The sequence below is a fragment of the Schistocerca gregaria genome, chromosome X (genome assembly GCF_023897955.1).
Source record: "Schistocerca gregaria isolate iqSchGreg1 chromosome X, iqSchGreg1.2, whole genome shotgun sequence".
Taxonomy (NCBI): domain Eukaryota; kingdom Metazoa; phylum Arthropoda; class Insecta; order Orthoptera; family Acrididae; genus Schistocerca; species Schistocerca gregaria.
The window spans coordinates 765307091-765331260 of NC_064931.1; the positions used below are offsets into that span (position 1 = coordinate 765307091).

The following is a 24170-nucleotide window of genomic DNA, read 5'->3' on the forward strand; positions in this document are numbered from 1 at the left end:
CATAGTTTGAAGTAAATGATGGAAAGTCATTGAGTAAAATGGAAGTAATAACTAGCATTCCCAAAGGAAATGTTAGGGACACTCTGCTGTTCATGATCTACATAAATGATTTAGGAGACAATCTGAGCAGCCCTCTTAGATTGTTTGCTGGCGATGCTGTCATTTACTATCTTTTAAACTCATTAGATGATCACAATCAATAGCAAAATGAATTAGACAAGATGTTTGTATGGTGAAAAAAGTGGCTATTGGCTCTGAATAATGAAAAGTGTGAGTCATCCACATGAGTACTAAAAGGATTCCATTAAATTTTGATTAAACAATAAATCATTGAAATCTATAGGCTATCAATTCAACTAAATACTTAGGGATCACAACTACAAATAACTAAAATTCAAAGAATCATGTGTTGTGGGAAGGCAAACCAAAGACAGTGGTTTATTAGCAGAACACCTAGAAAATGCAATAGGTCTACTTAGGGAGACTGCTTACACTATGTTTGTCCACCCTGTTCTGGAGTATTACTATGTGGTGTGGGATACACGTCAGATGAAACTAATGGATGACACTGAAAAAGTTCAAAGCGGGGCAGCTTGTTCTGTATTATTATAAAATAGGGAAGAGAATGCCATGGATATGGTATGTGAATTGGGTTGGCAATCATTAAAACAAAGGCAGGATCTTATCATGAAATTTCAAGCACTAACTTTCTCCTCAGAGCGTGAAAACATATTTTTGGAATCCACTTACATATAGATAAATGATCATCATAATAAAATAAGAGATTTCAGAGCCCATATGGAAAGATTTAAGTGTTTGCTTTTCCTGTTCAAGAGTGGAATGGCAGAGAAATAGCTTGAAGATGGTTCAATGAACCTTTTTCCAGGCACTTAATTATGAATTTCAGAGCAATATGTAGATGTAGATCCACTTCATGAGATAGTGGTTAGTATCTTTAATACTTGTGTACAAGCATAGATAGTATACAGTAGGTTAAACAAGAGTGCACATTATAGTTTAGTGGGAATCTAGCTGCAGTGGGATTATCCCAGATACTTGAACTAACAAATAGAGATGCGTGTATAAAATGTGTGTACTGCGAACGGTGGAAGTTAGAATGTAGACTGTTATGGCAGAAAGTCATGTGCTGACTCACCAGTTGGGAATTATAGAGCAGAGAGGGCCATGAGAAGATGTCAGCCAATTGGGCGCTGACTGACCCCTCTCCAGGATGACAATAGGACAGCAGCGGCCCCTATGTGAAGAGGACATAAGCACCGAGCCTGACTGGTTGTGGCCCAGTTGAAGAGTAGCTTCAAGATTAGTGGGTTCTACAGCAGCATTGACACCAGTTACTTTGCGTGTACAATCTATGTAAAATGGACTCAGGAATTGTTTGTACTGAAGAACGTTGCTTATTTTGTATGTTGCTCTTTTTGCTCTTTGCTTTCAACATTTCTGTGTAATAGTCAAAGTTAAGTATTTTAATTTTTTCCTTTCATAATAAAACTCATTAATACAATTTATTTGGATGTTGCCTAGTGATCTGAGAAAACAGGTTTCCTAGACACCTCATATTTTGATGACTAGGCTGGATTTAACACAGAAAATTCCAGGGACAAGCTTTGGGCAGTGCCTGGGGATTTGAGAATGAACTGTTGATCATTGTGAACTTAAGGTATGGTGTCACAGTTACAGGATTTCAATGAGGATGTTTCCAATAACTGACAATGGCCCTCCACCAAGTAACCACTGCAATCCACAATAACAGTAACTGAGCCTTTGTCTGCACCAGGGCTCGTCATATCCAGATCTGCAGTCAGATGATGGATACAGGTTTTTTCATAATTATGTCAGCAGATGGCTATGAAGTGTTTTCATTTGAGGGCCTGGCTACAGGTAAGCAGGTCTTTGACAAGTCCAGATTGACTGAATTTTATTGTGGGGGCTAAGAGTCAGTCTTTTTGAGAGGAGCAAAATTTCTGTAGGACTGAAGTTTTTTGAAGATAGGTCAAGGAATGTGTTATAGATCTGTTTTTTTTCTGTATTATTTTGGGTGGGAAAGTAATTCTTTGGGAGGCTGAATGTGTTATAGGTCTGCATTTGTTCTGTATTCTGTTGGTGGGGAGTGGGGATGGGGGTGGGAGGAGGTGGGAGGGAGAGTGCCTCTTTGGTTGTTGGACATGTGTAGTAAGTTAGCAATGTATATTTGAATAACTGTGTAAAATTTCAATTTCTTCCAGTAAGTTAAAGATTCAACCTTTTGGCTATATATGTAGGATACTTAGGTTACTACCTACATCAGTGGTAGAATGCTTGTGGGATTGCAGGTGATTTTATGCAGTATGAACCAGAATCCACTATATATATTAAATAAACAATCCACATTGAAACACATGGTTCTACTGAATAATTAAAAGTTCCTAAAATAATGTGTCACAAGTTGAGAACTATTTCTCTAAACTCTCATTTGTTTATTAATTGTTTCACCTTGATCATCTTTCCATATTAGTATTATTTTGCCTAATAAAGGGAACTCAGCCTGATCATATTGATTTGCCATTTGGCTTGCTACACTCACATTTTATATTTTTATGATAGTTTTTTGTTTATACATTTTTATACATCATTTGAGCAGATAATGTATTTTACAAATATGATCAGTCACTTAGTATAGTTTTTCTTGCCTTTTTTTCTTTTTTTTGTCATGGCTTTCCTGTGTACTCCCCACTTCCTCATTTGACATATCTACCATTGCCTTGTTGCAAATTAAGGCACATATTTTTACTAGTCTGTGAGGTTCAGACTTACTTTTTCCCATTTGTTTAGTTGCTTACATTCTTAGTCACCTTTCCATTTCATTATTACTTGGTATAATGTACGGCGCCCAACCTAATCATCTTGGTGTGTTACTTTGATGCTTACATTTCTACACCCATATTTTAGATCTGTGATGGTTTTTTAAATATATTATTTTATTTTTGTCACTTGAGCCCATAATGTATTATACAAGTGATGATTTACTTAGTATGGTTTATATTATCATTAATTTTTGTTGCTATTATCACTATTTTTATCCCTTGGTAATTTATTTTACCTTGTTACCTAAAAAGTCTCAAATCGACACATGCTGGAGAGCTATTTAGCCTACCAGTGTACCACAGCTTGTTCATATTCTATTATATTCTTAAAAGAAGTATTGTAAGTGCTCAGACCGGTTAATCCAGATTTTCTGTATCATCACAGATAATGTCAGTTTATTTGCTTGTACACCATTGATGCCTGCTCCACACCATGCTTCTGGATCTCTGCCATTGCCCTCCACATAGTAGTGATTGGCATTCCTACCGTGTGGCTGTCGAACAACAGACAATGTGAGTACTGTGTTTGTTCTCTTCTTCTGTTTACTCAAACCCACCCAACTGAACATTACATTTTTAGGTCAGTTTCATTACTGCGTCCTTTTTTGTTTCTCTAGTTCTGCCAAATTGCAATGACTGGAATTCTTTCAGTGACTGGCCTGAGCACATGTTATCTATTACCAATTATAAGTAAGTTGCCTTGTTTTGACAGTCTGTGCTTTTGGTTTTTACATGTATTTTCATTATATTTCTTCCTACCTCTTCTTTGTATGTCACAATTTCATTCACTGTCAATGAGAGTGTTAGAGAAAGAGTGCAAATTCATATTGGATAAGGATAGGGAAGGAAACTGACTGAGTCCTTTTCAAAGGAACTATCCCTTCTTTCTCCTTAACAATCTATGGTAACCATATAAATCCTAAATATGGATGACAGTACAGGGGTTTTATGCCAGTTCTTCTCATGTGAGTTCAATGTCTTACTATTTTGTCTCTTTGCTTAGTAGATAGTTTATGGGCACTGTCACTGAGTATTGTTGCTTTACACAATTATATCAGTGAGGGATAAGGATTGCCACCTCCCATACCTATTTAGAGCAGCTGAATGCCATGCAAGGGACCCAGGTTTGATTCCTGGCCAGTGGAGCTCCAGACCTAGCCACATGCATTATCATTATCCTACGTTCACATTAATGTGGAAGATGGAGTTGCAGTATCCTTCCCTTACATCTGCTCACAACTGCCTATTCCAGCCGTGTCACTAGAATTTCTTATTCCATTAAATGTGAAAGCATCATCTTATACTACCTTCACTGCAAACAGTGCACAGCAATCTACAAGGGCACAGATAAGAACAGACTATCCATTTGGAGGAATGGTCTTTGAGAATTTGTGATCAAGGGGTGAAGCATGACATAATGCACTACATGATTTGGCTGACTTCAATGACTGCTTGAGAATTCTTCCGTTCATGTCTTCCCTCTCAATGTCAGGTTTTATTATCTGCACACAACACTGAAATACCCCTGCAATGTTTCCCTTATTGTAATTCTCTGGCCTCAGTCTCTGCTAATATCTAGTCTTTATATCTTCGTACCTTCACTAGTTTTTACTTTTCAGTCTTATTTCATCCATTGCATCTAGAGCTCCACTCTACCAAAACTACAGTCCAGTCATTTTGGTACAGTAAATAAGTGAGATAGTGAACGGTAGGATTACCTGTAGTATTGGTAGCATAAGTAGGGAAAGAAACATAAATGAATGTGTGTGAGAGAAACTGCTAGTTTACGACTTTTCTTTGTATTTTGTTTGTTTTGCATATAATTAGAACTGCACATCACCCAGTGTTGTTCCATTATGTATTCTATATCCTTACAAAACATAAATTGCATTTTAAAAGTAACAAAAATTACTTGATCACATATCTTCTACACTTTTGTGTAACCAAAGCAATTACTTTTGACGCAAGTAAAGTTTACATGCAAAAAAATAAAAATATCTGTATTATTATTTTTGTTTTTTGTACTCAATAGAACGTTCTTAATTATGATCAAAGACAAGGGTTTACTGTCATTATTGATGAGTGCAAATGCTGATCAATAACAGCAACATGTTCTATATAATTTCAATGAAACATTGAAGCAAAGTTTGTCATGTCATTCTTCTGCAGTTGTTTTAATTTTATTTTTTCTTTCTTGAGGAAATTGTATTTTCTAGTGCTATAACATAAATCTGCATTGCTTTATTTTTACTATAATATCCCTCTGTTTCATGTTAAAAATCAACAATTTTTGAATAAAATCTGAAGTACTCATAAATATTGACAACTTCAATTTTCTCATAAATACTGTTTATTTTTGAGCAACAGAAAGGAGAATAACAATGAAGAATGAAAATGTTCCATAGGTTATGCAGTTCTTTGTATATTCTCACTCAGTTTCTAGATGGTTAACCACTTCTGGTTTCTAGGGAAATCTAATAAGACACTGATCGCACGCACAAACAAAGTGATCGAAATGAGGTAACACCTAATAGATATGCAACACATCTAATGTACAGGTACTGTGGTTACATCTAAACTGACCAAACCTACTAGGAAACCTACCACAGTCTACACTTACTTTGGATAGTCTATGGTAGCCTACAGTAGTTTTACAACTTTATTTGTATCCATTCCTTGTCTCTTTCTCTTACACCTGATCTTTTGGCATTAACATGTATGTATTTTTTCTTCAGCTTTTCTTCTAGTGATCCTTAATTTGTGTGGGGGAGTATGGGAAGGGGGTTGCCAGAAAACTATTGTATTTGTTGTCCATTCTACTTGCCTGTCCATTGATCAATACTACTTCTGTTTGCTGAGGCACAATCATATTTCTTCCATTTTCTGAGGCATAATCTGTTCACTGATATATGTTACCTTGTTAACTTTCATTAATTATTTATGAGCCATTATTAATCATTACCTGCCTTTGAAAATTATAGAGTGAGAGCAGTCCTTAAAAGTTCTTAAAACACAAAAAATATGGTTGCATACAGTGTTTTATATTTCCACTGTTGATACCTCATGGTTTATTATATGCCTGTTATAGAATGCTTGGAATTACTTGCTTTGAATTAAGCACATTAAATGTATTAACAACATTTATATAAATGGTTTCTTCAAAAGGAAAAATACAAGTATTTTTGATAGTCAAAACCATCTTTTATTATGATTCAACACAACAAACACCACAAAGAACACATATTGGCTTTTGAGAACTAAAATCACTGTTTTCTTTTGTTATGTCATTAATAATGCACTCATTTACAGTAACTGCATTTGTGTTACTGCAGTGAGTTTCATATATTGTATCATCTCCAATGGAGTTTAAGATTCCATCTTACAGCTCTAGTAGCATCTTTTGAATTTTACTACACAGTGTATGAATTTTAACAATCCTCTTCAACATTTGCTTCTTTGTTTTACATTCTTTTTCTAGGCTAAGCTTCCTCAAAACATGCTGGCATGTTCAGACATAATTATATTTAATTACCCTTAGCAGAACTTCCAATGGGAAAGACACAGAAAATTTCCATTCATCAATTTGCTTAATCAGTGTACTGAATTGACAAGAACTGAAAGTGTATAACATCTGCATATTCAAACAAAATGCTCTTTTTGACAAAATTGCTTTTGTTATCGTATTAACTCAGTGTGTAATCTACAAAATATATACATGTATACCACCAGGCTGTTAGCACAATATGATGTCTTATAACATACCACCTACTTATCCAATTACACAAACACACACTTATGCATGTGAAGCCTCTACTCACATCCTCTAGCTGATAGTCTGCACACCCACATATCAAAGCAGTATTTGGTAATAAATATCTCTCATAGACACAACAGCAGACTCAACATTGTAACATTATTGTTAAAATTGCTATTACATAAGTCACTTTATTCTGTTCATGTGTATTCTTCTTTAGTGTGCTCATATAACACAGTTTAAGAATTTTGCTTTAGTTTTTCTCTTCTCACCTCTGAGGCCAGCACACTTGTACTGCTACTGAATATTGATGTAGATAAAGAAATTTATCTTCTTCCATTACATTGTATTTATTTTTAATGTATTTCAGAACAAGAACAAAATATCCATGACAGTAGATGGTAATAGCAATGGAGAAATAATGTAACCACATCTGAAGGGATCTGAAGTGACAGAAAAGATGATTTTTCTTTCTTCAGTGATTTATATTTTCACTGGTAAGTAGTGACCCCAAAATCAAAACTCTTAATTTGAATTTGGTTCTAGAGCTACAGATAGAAACAGTTTTTTTTGTTATTCAAGACTTTTTCACTCAACTTAAAATTAGCACTACAGCCTTGGCTTTTACCAACATATGGCATTATTCTTATCACCTTTGATTCTATGATATGTATTCTGATTTTCAGAATATATTTCATTTTATTATATTAGGACACATAGTAGTGTCATTTACAATTAAGAGAGTTGCCCCTTAACATCAACTTTGTCTACAGCCATACTCCATGAACCATTGTATGGATAGTGAGGCATATGTGATTGGAGCCACAAAGCTTACAAGAGAGTAAGTATTTATGCCAGTACATTTTTGTGAAGTGTCTTGGACTGACAAAATTACAGTATGAAGAGGATAACTTGGCACCTGGTCCTCTGCCACATGCTAGAAAAGGAAAGTATTCCTGCTCTCTCAGATAATAGGAGCTGGTTAGTCATTCTTTTTACAATGTGCAATGTGTCGTGCAGGTTTTATGTTTGCTGTGGTCAACTATACCACTGAGTAAGCTATTTCTCAGAATGGCACAGTGTACATATCCCAGGCACCAGCTATTCTCTGAGGATTCCAAATACTGTGTGGGATTGTAATGCTTAGTTTTGTGACTCTTTGCATTTCATTGTTAGAATTACAAATAGATGAGAAGTGATCAATTGTTTTGTTTTTCTTCTCCAGTCTGTAGATCTCATGTTATCATGCTGATGTCTTATATTACAATAAAAAATTCACTTCTTTATAAGGTGTACACATAGGATATTGTTATAAGTTAATAACACTTACAGCATTGTAACAAAATGTCAGTGAAATGCACCATGGTACAATTAAAAGTCACCATGCTGTTATTATGTGGCTTTTAAACTAGTGATGTATGACAAGTAAAAAGTATTTGCTTTTGTTACTATTAAATACCACAGGTCTTACAAATAAGCACATATATAAAACAGTGGTGTAAAATCAGATCTAAGTAGTTGTATGATTTTCTTATATATGTGCCTACACAGTTGTGAGCAATGATTCTTTAATATAGCACATGGCTGGGAGACACCATGTGCTGGGCACAGAAAAGTGCATATTCTTTTACACATATAAAATTAAAACCCACAGCCAGGAGAAATTTTTGAAGAAAATTTCACAGGAGAAACTCTCATATCTACTTATATGATCAAGAATGTTCAGGTACAAATTGATGCTAGCAGTTTACTTTGAAGACATGTATAGGGAGAGTCTGAAAAAATGGGTGACAGTGAAGATTAACTCCAATGCTTGAGATGAGAAATGAGACTATAATGATAGGGATGAGAGTGTGTAGTTTTTTCATGTGAGAACTTAGTATATGCCATTTGTATAAAAGGAGAGAAATATTGGAATAAACTTCGCAAGATAAATATAAAACTGCCTGTTGATAATAAATAACTGGTAGAATAGCATACAGTATGAGAAAATGAAAACTTCATAAAGATCCACAAACATGCCAGTAACAAATGTGAACAGTATAAAAATATTACACACAAAGGACTGCATTTGTAAAGACGTGTACACCAGCAGCAAAGGAAGACCATTCAGTAGGTAATATAGTAGTGAGGGTAATGTATGTAAGAAAGAGACTTTCAATGAGAAGCTGAGTTATTTGGAAAGCAAATGATGGTGAGAGTGACCCAGAAGCATTTCCAAATATAATAGTTAAAGAATATGCCAGATACAGAACCCTGATATCTCATTATCTTAGGAGCAGTAGCAATTATAAATAAATTTCAAAACTGCTGTGTTTACATAATTGCTTGCTGAAATGCTTCGTGATGAAACTTCTTATGGGTAGGATTTAATTTCCTTTTCAGCATTATGTAATTTTTGGTAATGGATCAACAGTGGTGAAATTTTAGATGTAGTGAAGGCATATGTAGAAATATTTCTTTATTATATCTGGATTGATGAACTGAAACCAGCATGAGATGAATAAGGATGCTCTGCCACACACAAAATATTTCTTCTCACAAGTTTAGTGAAAGGTCTGAACTACAACTCCTCAGACACTTCCCTGCCTTTTTTGAAGTTTTAGGCCCTACCATGATGGCTTTCGAAGACATTAAAATATGTACAAACTCTGATATGCCTAATAGTCTAATGAAATGAGTGTTTATGACTCTTATATGCTTGTTCTTCCCCAAGTGATTATCTTAAGAGGTACAGAACCTGCATCACCCTGTTGCAAGCAGCAAGACATTCAGTTTTAACATTAGAGTACATTTTCCAACACACATATGTATATATTTATATTTTCCAAATGGTGAGCACTTTTATAATACAGAGGTTACTGGTCTACAAGAAAAAAAAAATCATGATTGCTGTTAACAGCTCTCTGAATGTAGTGAACAAATTTGGGGAAGATTGGTATGTAATCAAATTTACAACACTTGAAACAATACGATATATGACTAATCTACGAAAACATTTAAAGCGCACATCCAGAAGTCATTAAACAGCAAAAGTGAATGAAAACATGTTATGCTCTAGGGCTTAATCAATGGAAACACAGGATCAAAAACATGCATTTAAATCACAGTCACACAACATTTTGAGTACATCTGAACAATTCAACAGTTATATATATATATAAAATTTACATTCTAAAACAGCAACAGTAATTATGACATAACACCTTGAAACAAAAACATTTAAGTATAACAACATTCATTTCATCGTTTTCAATATGTTTCTTATAGCAGTGACTTTAAGAAATCATAGTAGTTTAACTTTTGCTTCTCACATAAACATGCTTCTTTAACTTGTAAGAGATAAAAATTCTGGTGAATTTCTTTGAGATGCATGCCTTCTTTGTGAGGTACTCAAGTGTTTTCCATCACATTAGACTGAATATTCACTCAGATAAAAATTTTAGAACTTTCAACACACATGTAACAATTTTCTATTTTCACATGAAACTTCATTACATCATCCATCTAAACAAATACACAGTCTCTAACTTGGAACTATAAATACTCAACTATGTCACACTTTATGGAAATATTGGGACAAGAAGCAATTGATGCTCCATACCCAGTTTTAGATTTATGTCTTTCACTCAACAGTTTTTGAAAAATTGGGAGAATTGCTAGATCCAAAAGCTCTCCCTCTGAAACTGCTGAGCACATTCCCGAGACATTCAACACAGATGATGAGGAAACAGTTTTAGATGATGTATAATTTCCATGGGGCTTATATGATGAGATTGTTGAATACAGTCCACCACGGATTGTAGCCACATTTGGTGTACTGTGTACATGAGACATTGCTGACTTCTGTTGCTTCAGAGGTGGTATTCCATCAATGTTACAGTTTCTCAAATCAGCAGGACTCTTCTTTGTAACTGGTTCCACCTCTTGTGGAACATACTGGTGTGGTGTTCTGTGTGATACTGCTGATCTTTCATGACTTTTCTCTGAGACTGATCGCTGGATCACTGTGGACTCAGATCTGTCAGCTTCTGCAAAGAAGAATAATTTTACTTTTTTCATTACATGACAGAAGAATTATGTGGGCAAATGACAGAGTCTGAGTGTGTTCACTTATCTAATATCAGATTTTTGGAGCCTGCCCAATAGAAAAGGAAGATGTACATAATAAACAATATTGTTTGTGGAAGGAAATGGGTCAAGTGTTATTATGAGTAAAAGCTCCTGGTGTGTGCAGATCATGACCCTCATAAAGGCAACCTGCGGCTGAGGAAAAATGTTGGGACATGTTAAAATATTATGTAGTCACACATCCAGTAGACCCCAAATGTAACTGACAACATCCACAATAGCTGATATTCAGAAAGTCCATATTATTAAATATAGTTAGAAATTTGTACTTGACTTCTAAGTGAAAAAAGGAAGAAGGAGGGAGGGAAGATTGGGATTAACATCCCGTCAACATCAAGGTTGTTAGAGATGAAGCACAAGCTCAGACCGTGTCTAGGGCAGAGAAGAAAATCAGCTGCACCCTTTCAAAGTAACCATCATGGCATTTGCCTGGACGGTTAGACTTATGCTGCATGTCACACATATTTATAGTAAAAATATGATAAATTTCATAAGACTTTTATCATTATCTGTTTTTATCTGTGATTTAGCTGATAAAACAATTAACATAAAATAATGCAATGACTCTATTTTGTGCTCTTGTGTCAGATGATGGGAAGCATTTAGCTTTATTTTATTATATTTTTCACTTGCACAGATGGCTTTTTTGTTTCTTCATGTTAGATTTTATTGTGTTGGAGTTATGTTATAGACAGAAAGTCTCAAATTAGAATAGAACTGGACCACAATATATGTAACAGTTTCCAGAAAATAAAATTAGTTTGTTTCATCAGAACATGAGGGGGTTGAAATACAAGACAGATGTCCTTCTTGTATGTCTATAAGATGTGGAAAACTCTGAACTGATGTTCTGTGACTCTGAAACCACAGACATAGAGACGTTAAATATCAGGGGCTATAGACTAGCATCATTTTCATATGGAAAAATGAGGAGTTGAACATATGTAAAAGTTGGATGCAAAATGAAAAATATTGGAACAAGAAGTTTTTGTGTAGATCGAACCTAGAAGTATGCGATTGCAAGTTGTCACTGCAGAATACTTTTCTAGTAATTGTAACAGTCTATAGATTTTGTCTAGGAAACTTTCAGCTATTTATGAGAAATCCGTTTGTATTATTGAGCTACTTGTCAGACAAGAAGAAAAGTTAATAGTTTTTGGAGATTTGTGTGCATATTTTTTAAAAGATTCTGAAAGGAAAAAATGAACAAGGAACTTTATTTGATTGCTTGTGTCTGATTTCAGTAGTGAATTTTCCAACTCGAATGCAGCAAGATAGGAGGGCTCGGATAACATTTTTGTAGAGAGTGCTTAGGCTGAAACAATAAAAGTGTACCTGTTTGTTAATGGAATCTCTAATCATGATGCATAATTAATAGAATAAACAATGTAGCACCCCACAACTCTGAGACATTTTCGTACAAGCAGTGGGTCTTATTGACAAAAATAGGGAGTAATGTTTTAAGAATAAGTTAAAAGAGGAGGCATGGGGTGAGGTGCACACAGAAAGAGATGCTAATATTAAATTCTCTATATTCCATGGTGAATTTGTGTCAGAATTTGAAAGTAGCTTTTCTAAAAAGTTATTCAGAAAGTCCACAAAAAGCAATTAAGCCATGGATAGCTATTACGGATTAAAATCTCATTTAAGAGGAAAAGGGGAATTTACATAAAGGCCAAAATAAGTCAAGATCTGATGTTACCTAGTTGTTAAAATATCCAGAAATATGCACATCCTGAAAGAAACTAATAACACTGATACAAAGATTAAAACTACATAAGATATTGTGAAACAGGAGTTTGGACAAACAGTTAGTGTCCAAGATACCACAACAATTAATCTAAATGACATTGTTGTGAGTGATAAGTCACAAGCTGCAAGTATTTTTAACAATCACTTTCCAAATGTAGCATCAAAAATAGGATGAAATTGTTCAGGTTGTGGCGACTTTCAACTCTTTAGACTGAACTTCTTTGACTTGAGTTCTATTTGGATGTTTTGTTTTGATTTACATGTCACAATCATGTTCTGCTGTGTAATACGGTATATGCAACATAAAGTGTCGTATGCTTACTACTTGTATGGTGTTTTGTGGTTACTAGCTCCACAGTGGTGATCCCGTTTTCGTGTGGTTCTCATATTTTCTTCACCATGTTGTGCTGTAATGCTCGCATAATGGTCAGAGACAATGGATTCTGATAAAGGCCTTGCCACACCTTGCCTCTTCATGTCTCACAAATCCAGTGCAATTACCTGTCTGTCTGCAAGCCTCCATGGCTGAAGGACAAGCCATGCTGCCACAATGTGACACTACATCGACTGAACACTACAACATATTGATGTGATCCCAGTTGTGTGCCAGCTAAGCAAGACGATTCCACAGCTGTGATGGTCAGTTCACGGGACACTAACTCGTTTACCAATGCCAGTATTGCTACTGCTACCTTGCCTAACAGCCTGCCAACTCCTTCTGTGCCAGTTTGGTATACAATGCCTAGGAATGACATTTGTTCCATGCCAGACAGAACTGCGACTTAACTGTGCTCTATTCCTACCAGTACATTGTTCTATGCCTCTGCAGTCTCTGCACCACGCCATCAGTGAAACTTTACACTGCCCGCCGATGAGACCTCAGGCTACGTACCTCTTTCCAGGCCAGAGTGTCATCTGCTTACGCCATGCAAACCATTGCTCACATTTCACACACACCCGCTGGCCTCTCATCCACCCACGTCTGCTGCATCAAGATTTTGTGCGCCTTCTTTATGGAGACTGCACAGTCCGCAGGTTACTGCCCGTCTACCGTGCCAGTCTCTATCTCACCTACACCTGTGTTTTGTCTGCTGCCCCCGCCATATTGGTTCTCCCACATGTTTCATTTGAGGATGGTACACAAATCACTGATGGCTTTTCACCAGGCTGACAACCTACCTCACCGTCCACCCGTTCTACCCTCAGTGCTCCGGTGATGACGTCTGCACAGTTGGCCCACTTCCCCAGCTTGCTGAGGGCAGCCCAAAGACTTCATTCGCACTGGTAAGTAACATCCTCAACATACGTGGTGCGCACAGTGATGACGCAGAATTCGTGTGTCTTATCTCGCATCTACATGAACATACTGACCTAATCAGTGACCTCATACTCTCCCCTCTTCCTTCGCGAAGTAAGGCAATGCCAAGTTGATCATCGTCGAGTGCCTCTCTTGCTCTCCTGAAGTCATTTATGAGGAACTGTTAGGAGATAAATCTCCTTCATAACTTTGGAGGCGTCTGCACACCCTCTTTGATTCGGATGTGCTGCCTGATTCTGCCCTGTGCATGAATGGGCAGTGCAGGCTCCCATGCGACCTTCGGTTGCAACTGTTATCTCATGTAACTGATCTCGTGGACACTTGCTTCCTTTTCGCAGATAGGGCATACAGCATTAAATGCCATCGACTGCTCTTACCCTCTGCCAAGCTCTCTACACCTGACACGGTTGGCTCGCTACCTTGCTGGCACCCCGTCCACCTTATGGATGAGGCCATCGCGTACCCTGTGAGTCGACACAGCTGTCATCTGTCGGCCAGACTTGAGTCTTGCCGGCTCCCCCTCCCATGGAACCTGACGCTTCTGGTACCCAACACAGCGCAACAGATGGCGTGAGGGAATCCCGCCGTGCGCCGCACAAAGTGTGTTGGCTCTGCTGGTGTCACGTCTCTTTTGGTGACGCTGCCCGGAACTGCCGTCTTCCGTGCACACGCGATCCAAACGCGCTGATTGTAGTCGATGTCTCCTCTCAACTCAGTCACCAACTCCGGATTCTGTGGCTTCCAGCCAGTGTTTTGAGCGGACCTCGCTACGCAGCCCTTCTTTCTGGTAGACACTTGACGCCTATTTGGGCGCGATTCAGAGGTCACTCCCTCCAGCAGACCATCTCCAGCCACTGATGGTTCTGCGCACAGTTAATCACTCTCCCATTGCTGTCTACGGTGTTGCGACTCTCTGACAGCACTTCTCGGCCGACTCTTTTTTTACGTGGACTTTTCAAGTTGCCAGTGTTGATGTTCCAGTTCCCGTCATAGATTTCCTTTGCTTCCAAGGGCTCTACCTTGACACCCACACGGCGGTGTAACTATACTCATCGCGCAAGACTATACAGTGTTTCTCCTCCCCCATTACAGCCTTTTCGGACAACTCGTATGAGCCGCTTATTAGCACATCTACCAAATTTTCACGCCTAGCTGCATCCCTTACAGCTGTTCTCCCTGATATCGCAAGGCAACATTGCGACATCTCCACTCTTCGCTTCAGCATGACACTCTACGCCGTCAGATTGTGGAGCTGACGGATAAATTGCAGCTAGCTCGTCGAGCAATTGAAGAGTTCTCTATTTCGAAGGTACCCGCCATCGAGGATACTGTGTGCTCACCGTCTATGCCTTCACCCCTCGTTTCTCAGATTAGCGACTTTAACGCTTTTTACACTATGTGATCAAAAGTATCCGGACATCTGGCTGGAAACGTAGCCAAATTTGTCGGCACGTCCAACTGCCATTAGGCCAGTCTGACACCCCTAAAGGCAGATTACGCCATGTTCACCTCAGCCACATTGGGTCCTAACCCCCCTTCAGGCAGTTGTCAGTACATACTATCCATTACTGATCGCACCACCAGGTGGGTCGAAGCAGTTCCCGTATCTGATATTACGGCCGACTCTGTAGCATGAGCGTTGATCAGTAACTGGCTCGCATACTTCAGCTGGCCCTCCTCCATCACCACCGACCATGGGTGGCAATTCGAGTCGTTACTTTTCACTTAACTGTGTCATCTGTATGGCTCTAACAGATTCCATACAACGGCATGTCATCCTCAGGGTAACGACTTGGTGGAGCGTAGCCACAGGACTCTAAAAACTGCTTTTATGTGCCATGACACCTCCTGGGTTCCTTATGGATCCGCACTGCTTTCAGAGACGATCTACGCGCCTCTTTGGCTGAGGTTTTGTACAGGGACCCTCTTATTCTTCCAGCCGAGTTTGTCTAGGATGACGCTGCTCCTGCTTTGACCGAGCTGCTTACCTTTGTCGAACGTGTACGCCCACACATGGCCCGCATGGGACTGCCTCCTCCTAGTTTTCACTCTATGCCTCGATTGTTCCTACATAAAGAGTATCCACATTGCGAATTCGTGTTTCTATGTGACTATGTGTGTTTGTATTGCCCTTCGACCTCCATATTCGGGTCTCCAAAAGGTCATTGACCGTGCTGTGAACAATATCGACACTTGTCTCCAAGACAAATACCACACGGTGTCGCTCAACTGCGTGAAACTAGTATGGATCCTGAACGACTCCGTTGCCTCTCCTTGTGCTTTTACCGAGCCATCGTCCAGTGCGGACTTCCTCTCCCATAATACCAACCAACGGACACTGTGTGCTGCCCCTCTCAGTGAAAGTGATGCATAAGCAGTGCTGTCCAACCATTTTGATGCGAAAACCCACTTGACTGCTACCTCCTCGTGCGTGCCTGCTACCATGTCTCAGGAACCGTCACCCTCTTCCACTCACTCGGGCTTCGTGAGAATCGTCATCGATGTCTCAGTGTACCCAATGGACGATCTCTCTCTTCAGCTGCGAGATGAGCTGCTGTTCGTACTGCTCGCTCATCCGCGCTCTCTCGAGGATCCTTCCACTGGCTACGCTACGCTGCTTCCACACTCCGCCTGCCACAGATAAAAAAAATCTTTCAGTCTTCATCGATGCCCGTCACCAGAGCGGGGCGTCCCGTACGTCTCCTCAATGGTTCCGCGATTTCTAGGTGCCCACCATAACGGTCAAGCCACCATGCACCATGTCTGATGATCCGTCGTCGACTCCTCAGTCCCGCCGGACTGTCACTTACACCGACGACGACACACTCCTTCGTCATTTCCCATGCTCCAGACTGCGGAGGGGGGTCTCTGTGTTGACTATCGATGTGCGATAATCGCCTCTTTGGACCTTTGGACTGAACGTTCTATCCGGATGTTTTGTTTTGATGTACACGTATGCGATCGTGTTCTGCTGTGTGCTATGTGTAACATAAAGTGTTGTACGCTTATTACATGCATTTTGTGGTTACTATCAAACATTCGTACATAGACCCACAAACTGGAGAAGCAAGAAAATAGACCTATATTAAACGTGTCATTCCACAAAACGTTTACAAATAGAAGTACCACCAACATCCTTCACAAAAGTTAATGGAATTATAAAAGTTACAGCTGGCAGCTGTGGCCGAGCAATTCTAGGCGCTTCAGTCCGGAACCACGCTGCTGCTACTGTCGCACGCTGTAATCCTGCCTCGGGAATGGAGGTGTGTGATGTCCTTAGGTTAGTTAGGTTCAAGAACTTTCAGCATTGCAGCGGGTCAGCAATCGTAAGTATCGAAATAATTATGAAAAATCCGCCTCGATTGCACAAACTACCTGGTGTTTACCTAGGTTTCAACGTGGATAACGATGCCTTCTTCATAACAAATATGAAATAGCTTGCCTAGCCTAGCATAGCATAGCTTACCTAGCGTAGCTACACTCCTGGAAATTGAAATAAGAACACCGTGAATTCATTGTTCCAGGAAGGGGAAACTTTATTGACACGTTCCTGGGGTCAGATACATCACATGATCACACTGACAGAACCACAGGCACATAGACACAGGCAACAGAGCATGCACAATGTCGGCACTAGTACAGTGTATATCTACCTTTCGCAGCAATGCAGGCTGCTATTCTCCCATGGAGACGATCGTAGAGATGCTGGATGTAGTCCTGTGGAACGGCTTGCCATGCCATTTCCACCTTGCGCCTCAGTTGGACCAGCGTTCGTGCTGGACGTGCAGACCGCGAGAGACGACGCTTCATCCAGTCCCAAACATGCTCAATGGGGGACAGATCCGGAGATCTTGCTGGCCAGGGTAGTTGACTTACACCTTCTAGAGCACGTTGGGTGGCACGGGATACATGCGGACGTGCATTGTCCTGTTGGAACAGCAAGTTCCCTTGCCGGTCTACGAATGGTAGAACGATGGGTTCGATGACGGTTTGGATGTACCGTGCACATTTCAGTGTCCCCTCGACGATCACCAGAGGTGTACGGCCAGTGTAGGAGATCGCTCCCCACACCATGATGCCGTGTGTTGGCCCTGTGTGCCTCGGTCGTATGCAGTCCTGATTGTGGCGCTCACCTGCACGGCGCCAAACACGCATACGACCATCATTGGCACCAAGGCAGAAGCGACTCTCATCGCCGAAGACGACACGTCTCCATTCGTCCCTCCATTCACGCCTGTCGCGACACCACTGGAGGCGGGCTGCACGATGTTGGGGCGTGAGCGGGAGTCGGCCTAACGGTGTGCGGGACCGTAGCCCAGCTTCATGGAGACGGTTGCGAATGGTCCTCGCCGATACCCCAGGAGCAACAGTGTCCCTAATTTGCTGGGAAGTGGCGGTGTGGTCCCCTACGGCACTGCGTAGGATCCTACGGTCTTGGCGTGCATCCGTGCGTCGCTGCGGTCCGGTCCCAGGTCGACGGGCACGTGCACCTTCCGCCGACCACTGGCGACAACATCGATGTACTGTGGAGACCTCACGCCCCACGTGTTGAGCAATTCGGCGGTACGTCCACCCGGCCTCCCGCATGCCCACTATACGCCCTCGCTCAACGTCCGTCAACTGCACATACGGTTCACGTCCACGCTGTCGCGGCATGCTACCAGTGTTAAAGACTGCGATAGAGCTCCGTATGCCAAGGCAAACTGGCTGACACTGACGGCGGCGGTGCACAAATGCTGCGCAGCTAGCTCCATTCGACGGCCAACACCGCGGTTCCTGGTGTGTCCGCTGTGCCGTGCGTGTGATCATTGCTTGTACAGCCCTCTTGCAGTGTCCGGAGCAAGTATGGTGGGTCTGACACACCGGTGTCAATGTGTTCTTTTTTCCATTTCCAGGAGTGTATAAAAGTAATTCAGAGGCATAGTGCTAGATTTGTTAGCGGTAGGTTCGTTCAACAAACGATTATTGTGGAGATGCTTAGTGATCTCAAATGGGGATCCCTGGAGGGAAGACAACTTTCTCTTCGTGTAGAAATATTGAGAAAATCTACAGTATATAAACGGCGTTTGTAGCTGCCTGTTGAACGATGCTACTGCCGTCAACGTACATCTCGCACAAGGACCACGAAGAAAAGTTAACAAAAATTAGGACTCGTACACAGGCATATAAATAATCATTTTTCCCTCACTCTGCAAGTGGAAAAGGAAAGGAAATGACTAGTGGTGATACAAGGTACCCTCCACCGTGCATCATATGGTGGCTTGCAAAGCATTTATGTTGGATAGAAACAGAATGCAAAATGTTGTGATGGATAATTCAAAGATTGTTGGAAGGAGAGAATATTTTAGTTACTGGTTAGCAATCACAAAAAGAGTCCCACAAGGTTCCATTTTGAGTTCTCTCTTATTACTTATACAGGGTGTCCCATAAAGGGGGGGGGGGGTCTCCCGGTCGTTACGATGGTTTTCTTTGACCGGAGCCGCTACTATTCGGTCGAGTAGCTCCTGAATTGGCATCACGAGGCTGAGTGCACACCGAAAAATGGCAACAGCGAACGGCGGCCCGTATGGTCACCTATCCAAGTGCCCGCCACGCCCGACAGCGCTTAACTTCGGTAATCTCAAGAGAACCGCTGTATCCACTGCGGCAAGGCCGTTGCCACCTACAGAATAGAGGAAGTATTAATGATAACCTGATTCAAATGTGATTATATGGTGCTCTCATGACTAATGTATGTAACCATTCCTTTGTTCTTCTTTTGTTTATTTTCAGTTGCCACGTAAATAACAATATGGCTGGAAACTTATCCTTGGAACCAAGAAAGTGTATTTTAAAGTGTTAGTGGAAATGTGAAAACACGAAAGAAGTGTAGAGCCGATGGCGAGCAGAGTTTGCTGCTGCGTCGACAAATTTGAGAGGGAAGGTAGTGTGCGTGATCGGAAGAAAGGACGCTGTGGCAGGAAGATATCACTAGCGGACAAAAGAGAGGTGGATGCAGTTTTAACAAGTTCCCACGAGGTGCCCAAAGAAGTCTATGCGACAAGCAGCGTGCGAATCATGTATAAGCAAATCATATATACATCGCATTTTATAGCAAGCAAAATGGGTAATCTTACATACCCAGACAGCTCACTTGATGAATGAATACGATTCAAATAAGCGTCTTGAATTTTTTGAATGAGCGTGCGATAATGATCAGCTGACTGACGTCATTGTCTGGTTTGATGAGGCGACGTTTCAATTGAATGGAACTATCAATCACCATATTTGTGTGTACTGGCAACAGATAATCCCCATATTACGGAAGAACGAGCTGTAATCTTCCGTGTTATCAGTCTGGTGTGATATGCTTGTCAGAGGACTTGCAGGGCCATTCTTTTTTGGAGGAACAGCAACAGGTGTCAAGCACTTTACCATGTTGCAGGAACGAATTGTATCAGCTGTTCACCAACTGCACCGAGCTGAAGAATTTTTTTTTTCCGGCAACACCGTTAATTTACCATCATGAATTGTGGCAATTCCTGGTTCAACATTTGTTGAGAGGTGGGCATACCGATGAGTAAGCGTTGAGTTTCCAACCAGATCTCTAGATCTAACGCCGTTTGACGCCTTTCTGTGATGAGATCTAAAGGACATCCTGTGCGTCATAAAGCCGCCTACGCTATGTGACACGAGAGAGGTGATTGTGACTACCTGTGAATCCATGCGAAAGGCAACCAAATACATCTGCATCGATGTTGCAGACACTGTATTGCTGTCAGTGGAGGGCATTTTGAACATCTTCAACAGTAAAACATTATCAATAATGTCGTGACCACGTATGCGACTCAAAAATTCATATATTTTTTCTTTTTTTTACTTTTGTTCGAGTTATTAAATTACAGTGTAAACATCTTTGTCGGACACCCTATATACGCGAACGACCTCTCTGTTAACATTCATCAAGCACAATTTGTACTTTTTGCTGACGATACTAGTGTTATAAAGCAAAAAGAATAGAATCCATGAAAATACTTGAACTGAAAGAAGTACATTGCTGAGCAGCTCAAATAATTAAGTTCAGCTACTTTTGATCTTCGTATAATTGCTAATCTCGGAAACGAACGAATCAACTTCCTGACATATTTTGGATATCCCCGCTCAATAATGCCTTATGGAATAATTTTCTTTGATAACTTAGGAAAAAACTATTGACTGCATGAAAACGAGCAGTAACGATAATATGTAGTGTTCACCCATGGGCGTCATGTAGGTACCTCTGCAAAGAGTTAGTCATTGTAACTCCAACACCACAAAACATATCTACGAAAAGGTGATACATAACGCGCGCACACACATTATAATAACGAAAAATGTAGTCTCTGTAGCACTAAGTTCACTGCCTAAGTCGAAGGTGTCAGTCAGCACTGTATTAGCAACTGGAAAGTGCGACAAATACAAATGTGGATGTATAGTACTGTTAACGAATATTGGAGAAACAAATAAAACATATAGTTTTTAATTCATTTTCACAACACTCCCACTTCGATTAATAAATCAATGTCGACAACAGAAAGTAGCTGTCTTGATTTATCAGTTCTTTCTAGTGGGTAACTTGGAGAAACAAATAAAACATATAGTTTTTAATTCATTGTCACAACACTCCCACTTCGATTAATAAATCAATGTCGACAACAGAAAGTAGCTGTCTTGATTTATCAGTTCTTTCTAGTGGGTAACTTGATGAGAATGGCTGTTTGCTGATATGCAGAGCTGACATGTTTCAGGTTCAAGATGCTCGAGCTGAATTTTTCTCGTATAAAATTACACTCCACAGCCATGTGCTTTGATTGCTAATGATGCACACGGTTCTCGATTAGCCGGATGGCACTTTGACAATCGTTGTACAAGGTAGTAGTTATTTCTTTTAGCTTCATAATATTTTGCAAAATTTACTGGATTCATATGATTTCTTTTACAGCTTGAAAGGAATCTAGATTTTCTGCTTCTGTTGTTGATAAGACCACCACCTTCTGCCTCTGAGAGTTCCAAGCTGTGGTAGTTTCGACCAAGTATAACGACAAAACCTGTTGTTGATTTTCGAGTAAGAAAAAATGTCCTGCATAGCCTGACTCACTGAAAACAGACAAATGAATATATCCATTCCTTGGATAATATATAGTGCTTCAGCTGCCACTTCCAATTGGTTTTATTCAACCCACAACGCCTTTAAATAACACGTGCAAAACTGTCATATTCCCTCCTTCGCTACATGCAGGTTATTAGACTTAAAGAAAAAAATGAACACTAGCTTTACGTAGGAAATTTAATGTAGGTAAATTTTGTACTGAGATTAACTTTTGCTTGAGGCTGTAGTTTTCGAATTACCAAAGAAAAACGCACAAAACTGACCTTCAAACTCATTTTTCCTGTAATGGTGGAAGCTGAAGAAATGAATTAAAATTAGTGTCATGGCTGGGATTTGCAACTTTGTCTCTTTGTTTATTAGGCAGGAATGCTAGCCACTACAGCACCGCAACAATCTGGGCAACATTGCTGCACATACTACCTAAGTCCAACAAACTTAAATTCATAGCCTCTGCTTGTTTTCACCTTCTTGTATAACTCGAAAACTGTGGCCTCCAGACAAAACATATCCCAGTACAAAATTCAACAACATAAAATTTTCTACAAAAAGGTCCGGTACATTTTTTCTGTAAGACTAATAGTATGCGAGAGATATGAAAATCTTGCACATTGTTTTTGAAGGCATTGCAGGTTGCATAAAACCCATGGGAGAGTGTTCTACACACGATGGTTTTCGGTTGGTAGTTCAGTCTAGTGAGCAATTATAGAATCACATGAAGGAATTCATGAAGTTTCCTCCGTTTGCAGCATCCACATATGTTACAAAAATGTATACATGTACGTTCCACGTCTCCTCCTAAACCAATCGATCGATTTCAACCAACTTGGCATATATACTACTGGCCATTAAAATTGCTACACCACGAAGATGACGTGCTACATACATGAAATTTAACCGACAGGAAGGAGATGCTGTGATATTCAAATGATTAGCTTTTCAGAGTATTCACACAAGGTTGGCGCCGGTGGCGACACCTACAACGTGCTGACATGAAGAAAGTTTCCAACCGATTTCTCATACACAAACAGCAGTTGACCGGCGTTGCCTGGTGAAACGTTGTTGTGATGACTCGTGTAAGGAGTAAAAATGCGTACCATCAAGTTTCCGACTTTCATAATGGTCGGCTTGTAGCCTATCGCGATTGCTGTTTATCGTATCGCGACATTGCTGCTAGCGTTGGTCGATATCCAATGACTGTTAGCAGGCTATGGAATCGATGGATTCAGGAGGATAATACGGAACGCAGTGCTGCAAACCAACGGCCTCGTTTCACTAGCAGTCGAGATGGCAGGCATCATATCCGCATGGCTGTAACGGATCGTGAAGCCACGTCTCGATCCCTGAGTCAACAGATGGGGTCGTTTCCAAGACAACAACCATCTGCACGAACAGTTCGATGACGTTGGCAGCAGCATGGACTATCAGCTCGGAGACCATGGTTGCGGTTACCCTTGATGCTGCATCACAGACAGGAGCACCTGCGCTGGTGTACTCAACGACGAACATGGGTGCACGAATGGCAAAACATTTTTTCGGATGAATCCAGGTTCCGTTTACAGCATCATGATGGTCGCATCCGTGTTTGGCGACATCGCGGTGAACGCACATTGGAAGCGTGTATTCGTCATTGCCATACTGGCGTATCACCAGTCGTGATGGTATGGGGTGCCATTGGTTACACGTCTCAGTCACCTCTTGTTCGCATTGACGGCACTTTGAACAGTGGACGTCACATTTCAGACGTGCTACGACCCGTGGCTCTACCCTTCATTCGATCCCTGCGAAAACCTACATTTTAGCAGGATAATGCACGACCGCATGTTGCAGGTTCTGTACGGCCCTTTCTGGATACAGAAAATGTTCGACTGCTGCCCTGGCCAGCACATTCTCCAGATCTCTCACCAATTGAAAACATCTGGTAAATGGTGGCCAAGCAACTGGCTCGTCACAATACGCCAGTCACTACTCTTGATGAACTGTGGTATTGTGTTGAAGCCTCATGGGCAGCTGTACCTGTACACGTCATCCAAGCTGTTTGACTCAATGCCAAGGCGTATCAAGGCCATTATTACGGCCAGAGGTGGTTGTTCTGGGTACTGATTTCTCAGGATCTATGCACCCGAATTGCGTGAAAATGTAATCACATGTCAGATCTAGTATAATGTATTTGTCCAATGAATACCCGTTTATCATCTGCATATCTTCTTGGTGTAGCAATTTTAATGG

At 40.5% G+C, this 24170-nt stretch overlaps 1 protein-coding gene across 1 annotated transcript in view; it reads right to left on the reverse strand.

Moving 5' to 3' along the window:
* Positions 1 to 6040: 6040 nt before the first annotated feature.
* The window catches only part of LOC126298404 (gamma-aminobutyric acid type B receptor subunit 2), a 1564981-nt gene continuing 1546851 nt past the window's right edge, over positions 6041 to 24170 (reverse strand). Inside the window, exon 18 of the mRNA XM_049989720.1 lies at positions 6041 to 10646. Coding sequence (XP_049845677.1) covers positions 10153 to 10646 — 494 coding nt within the window. The 3' untranslated portion in view covers positions 6041 to 10152. The remainder of the gene's footprint in view (positions 10647 to 24170) is intronic.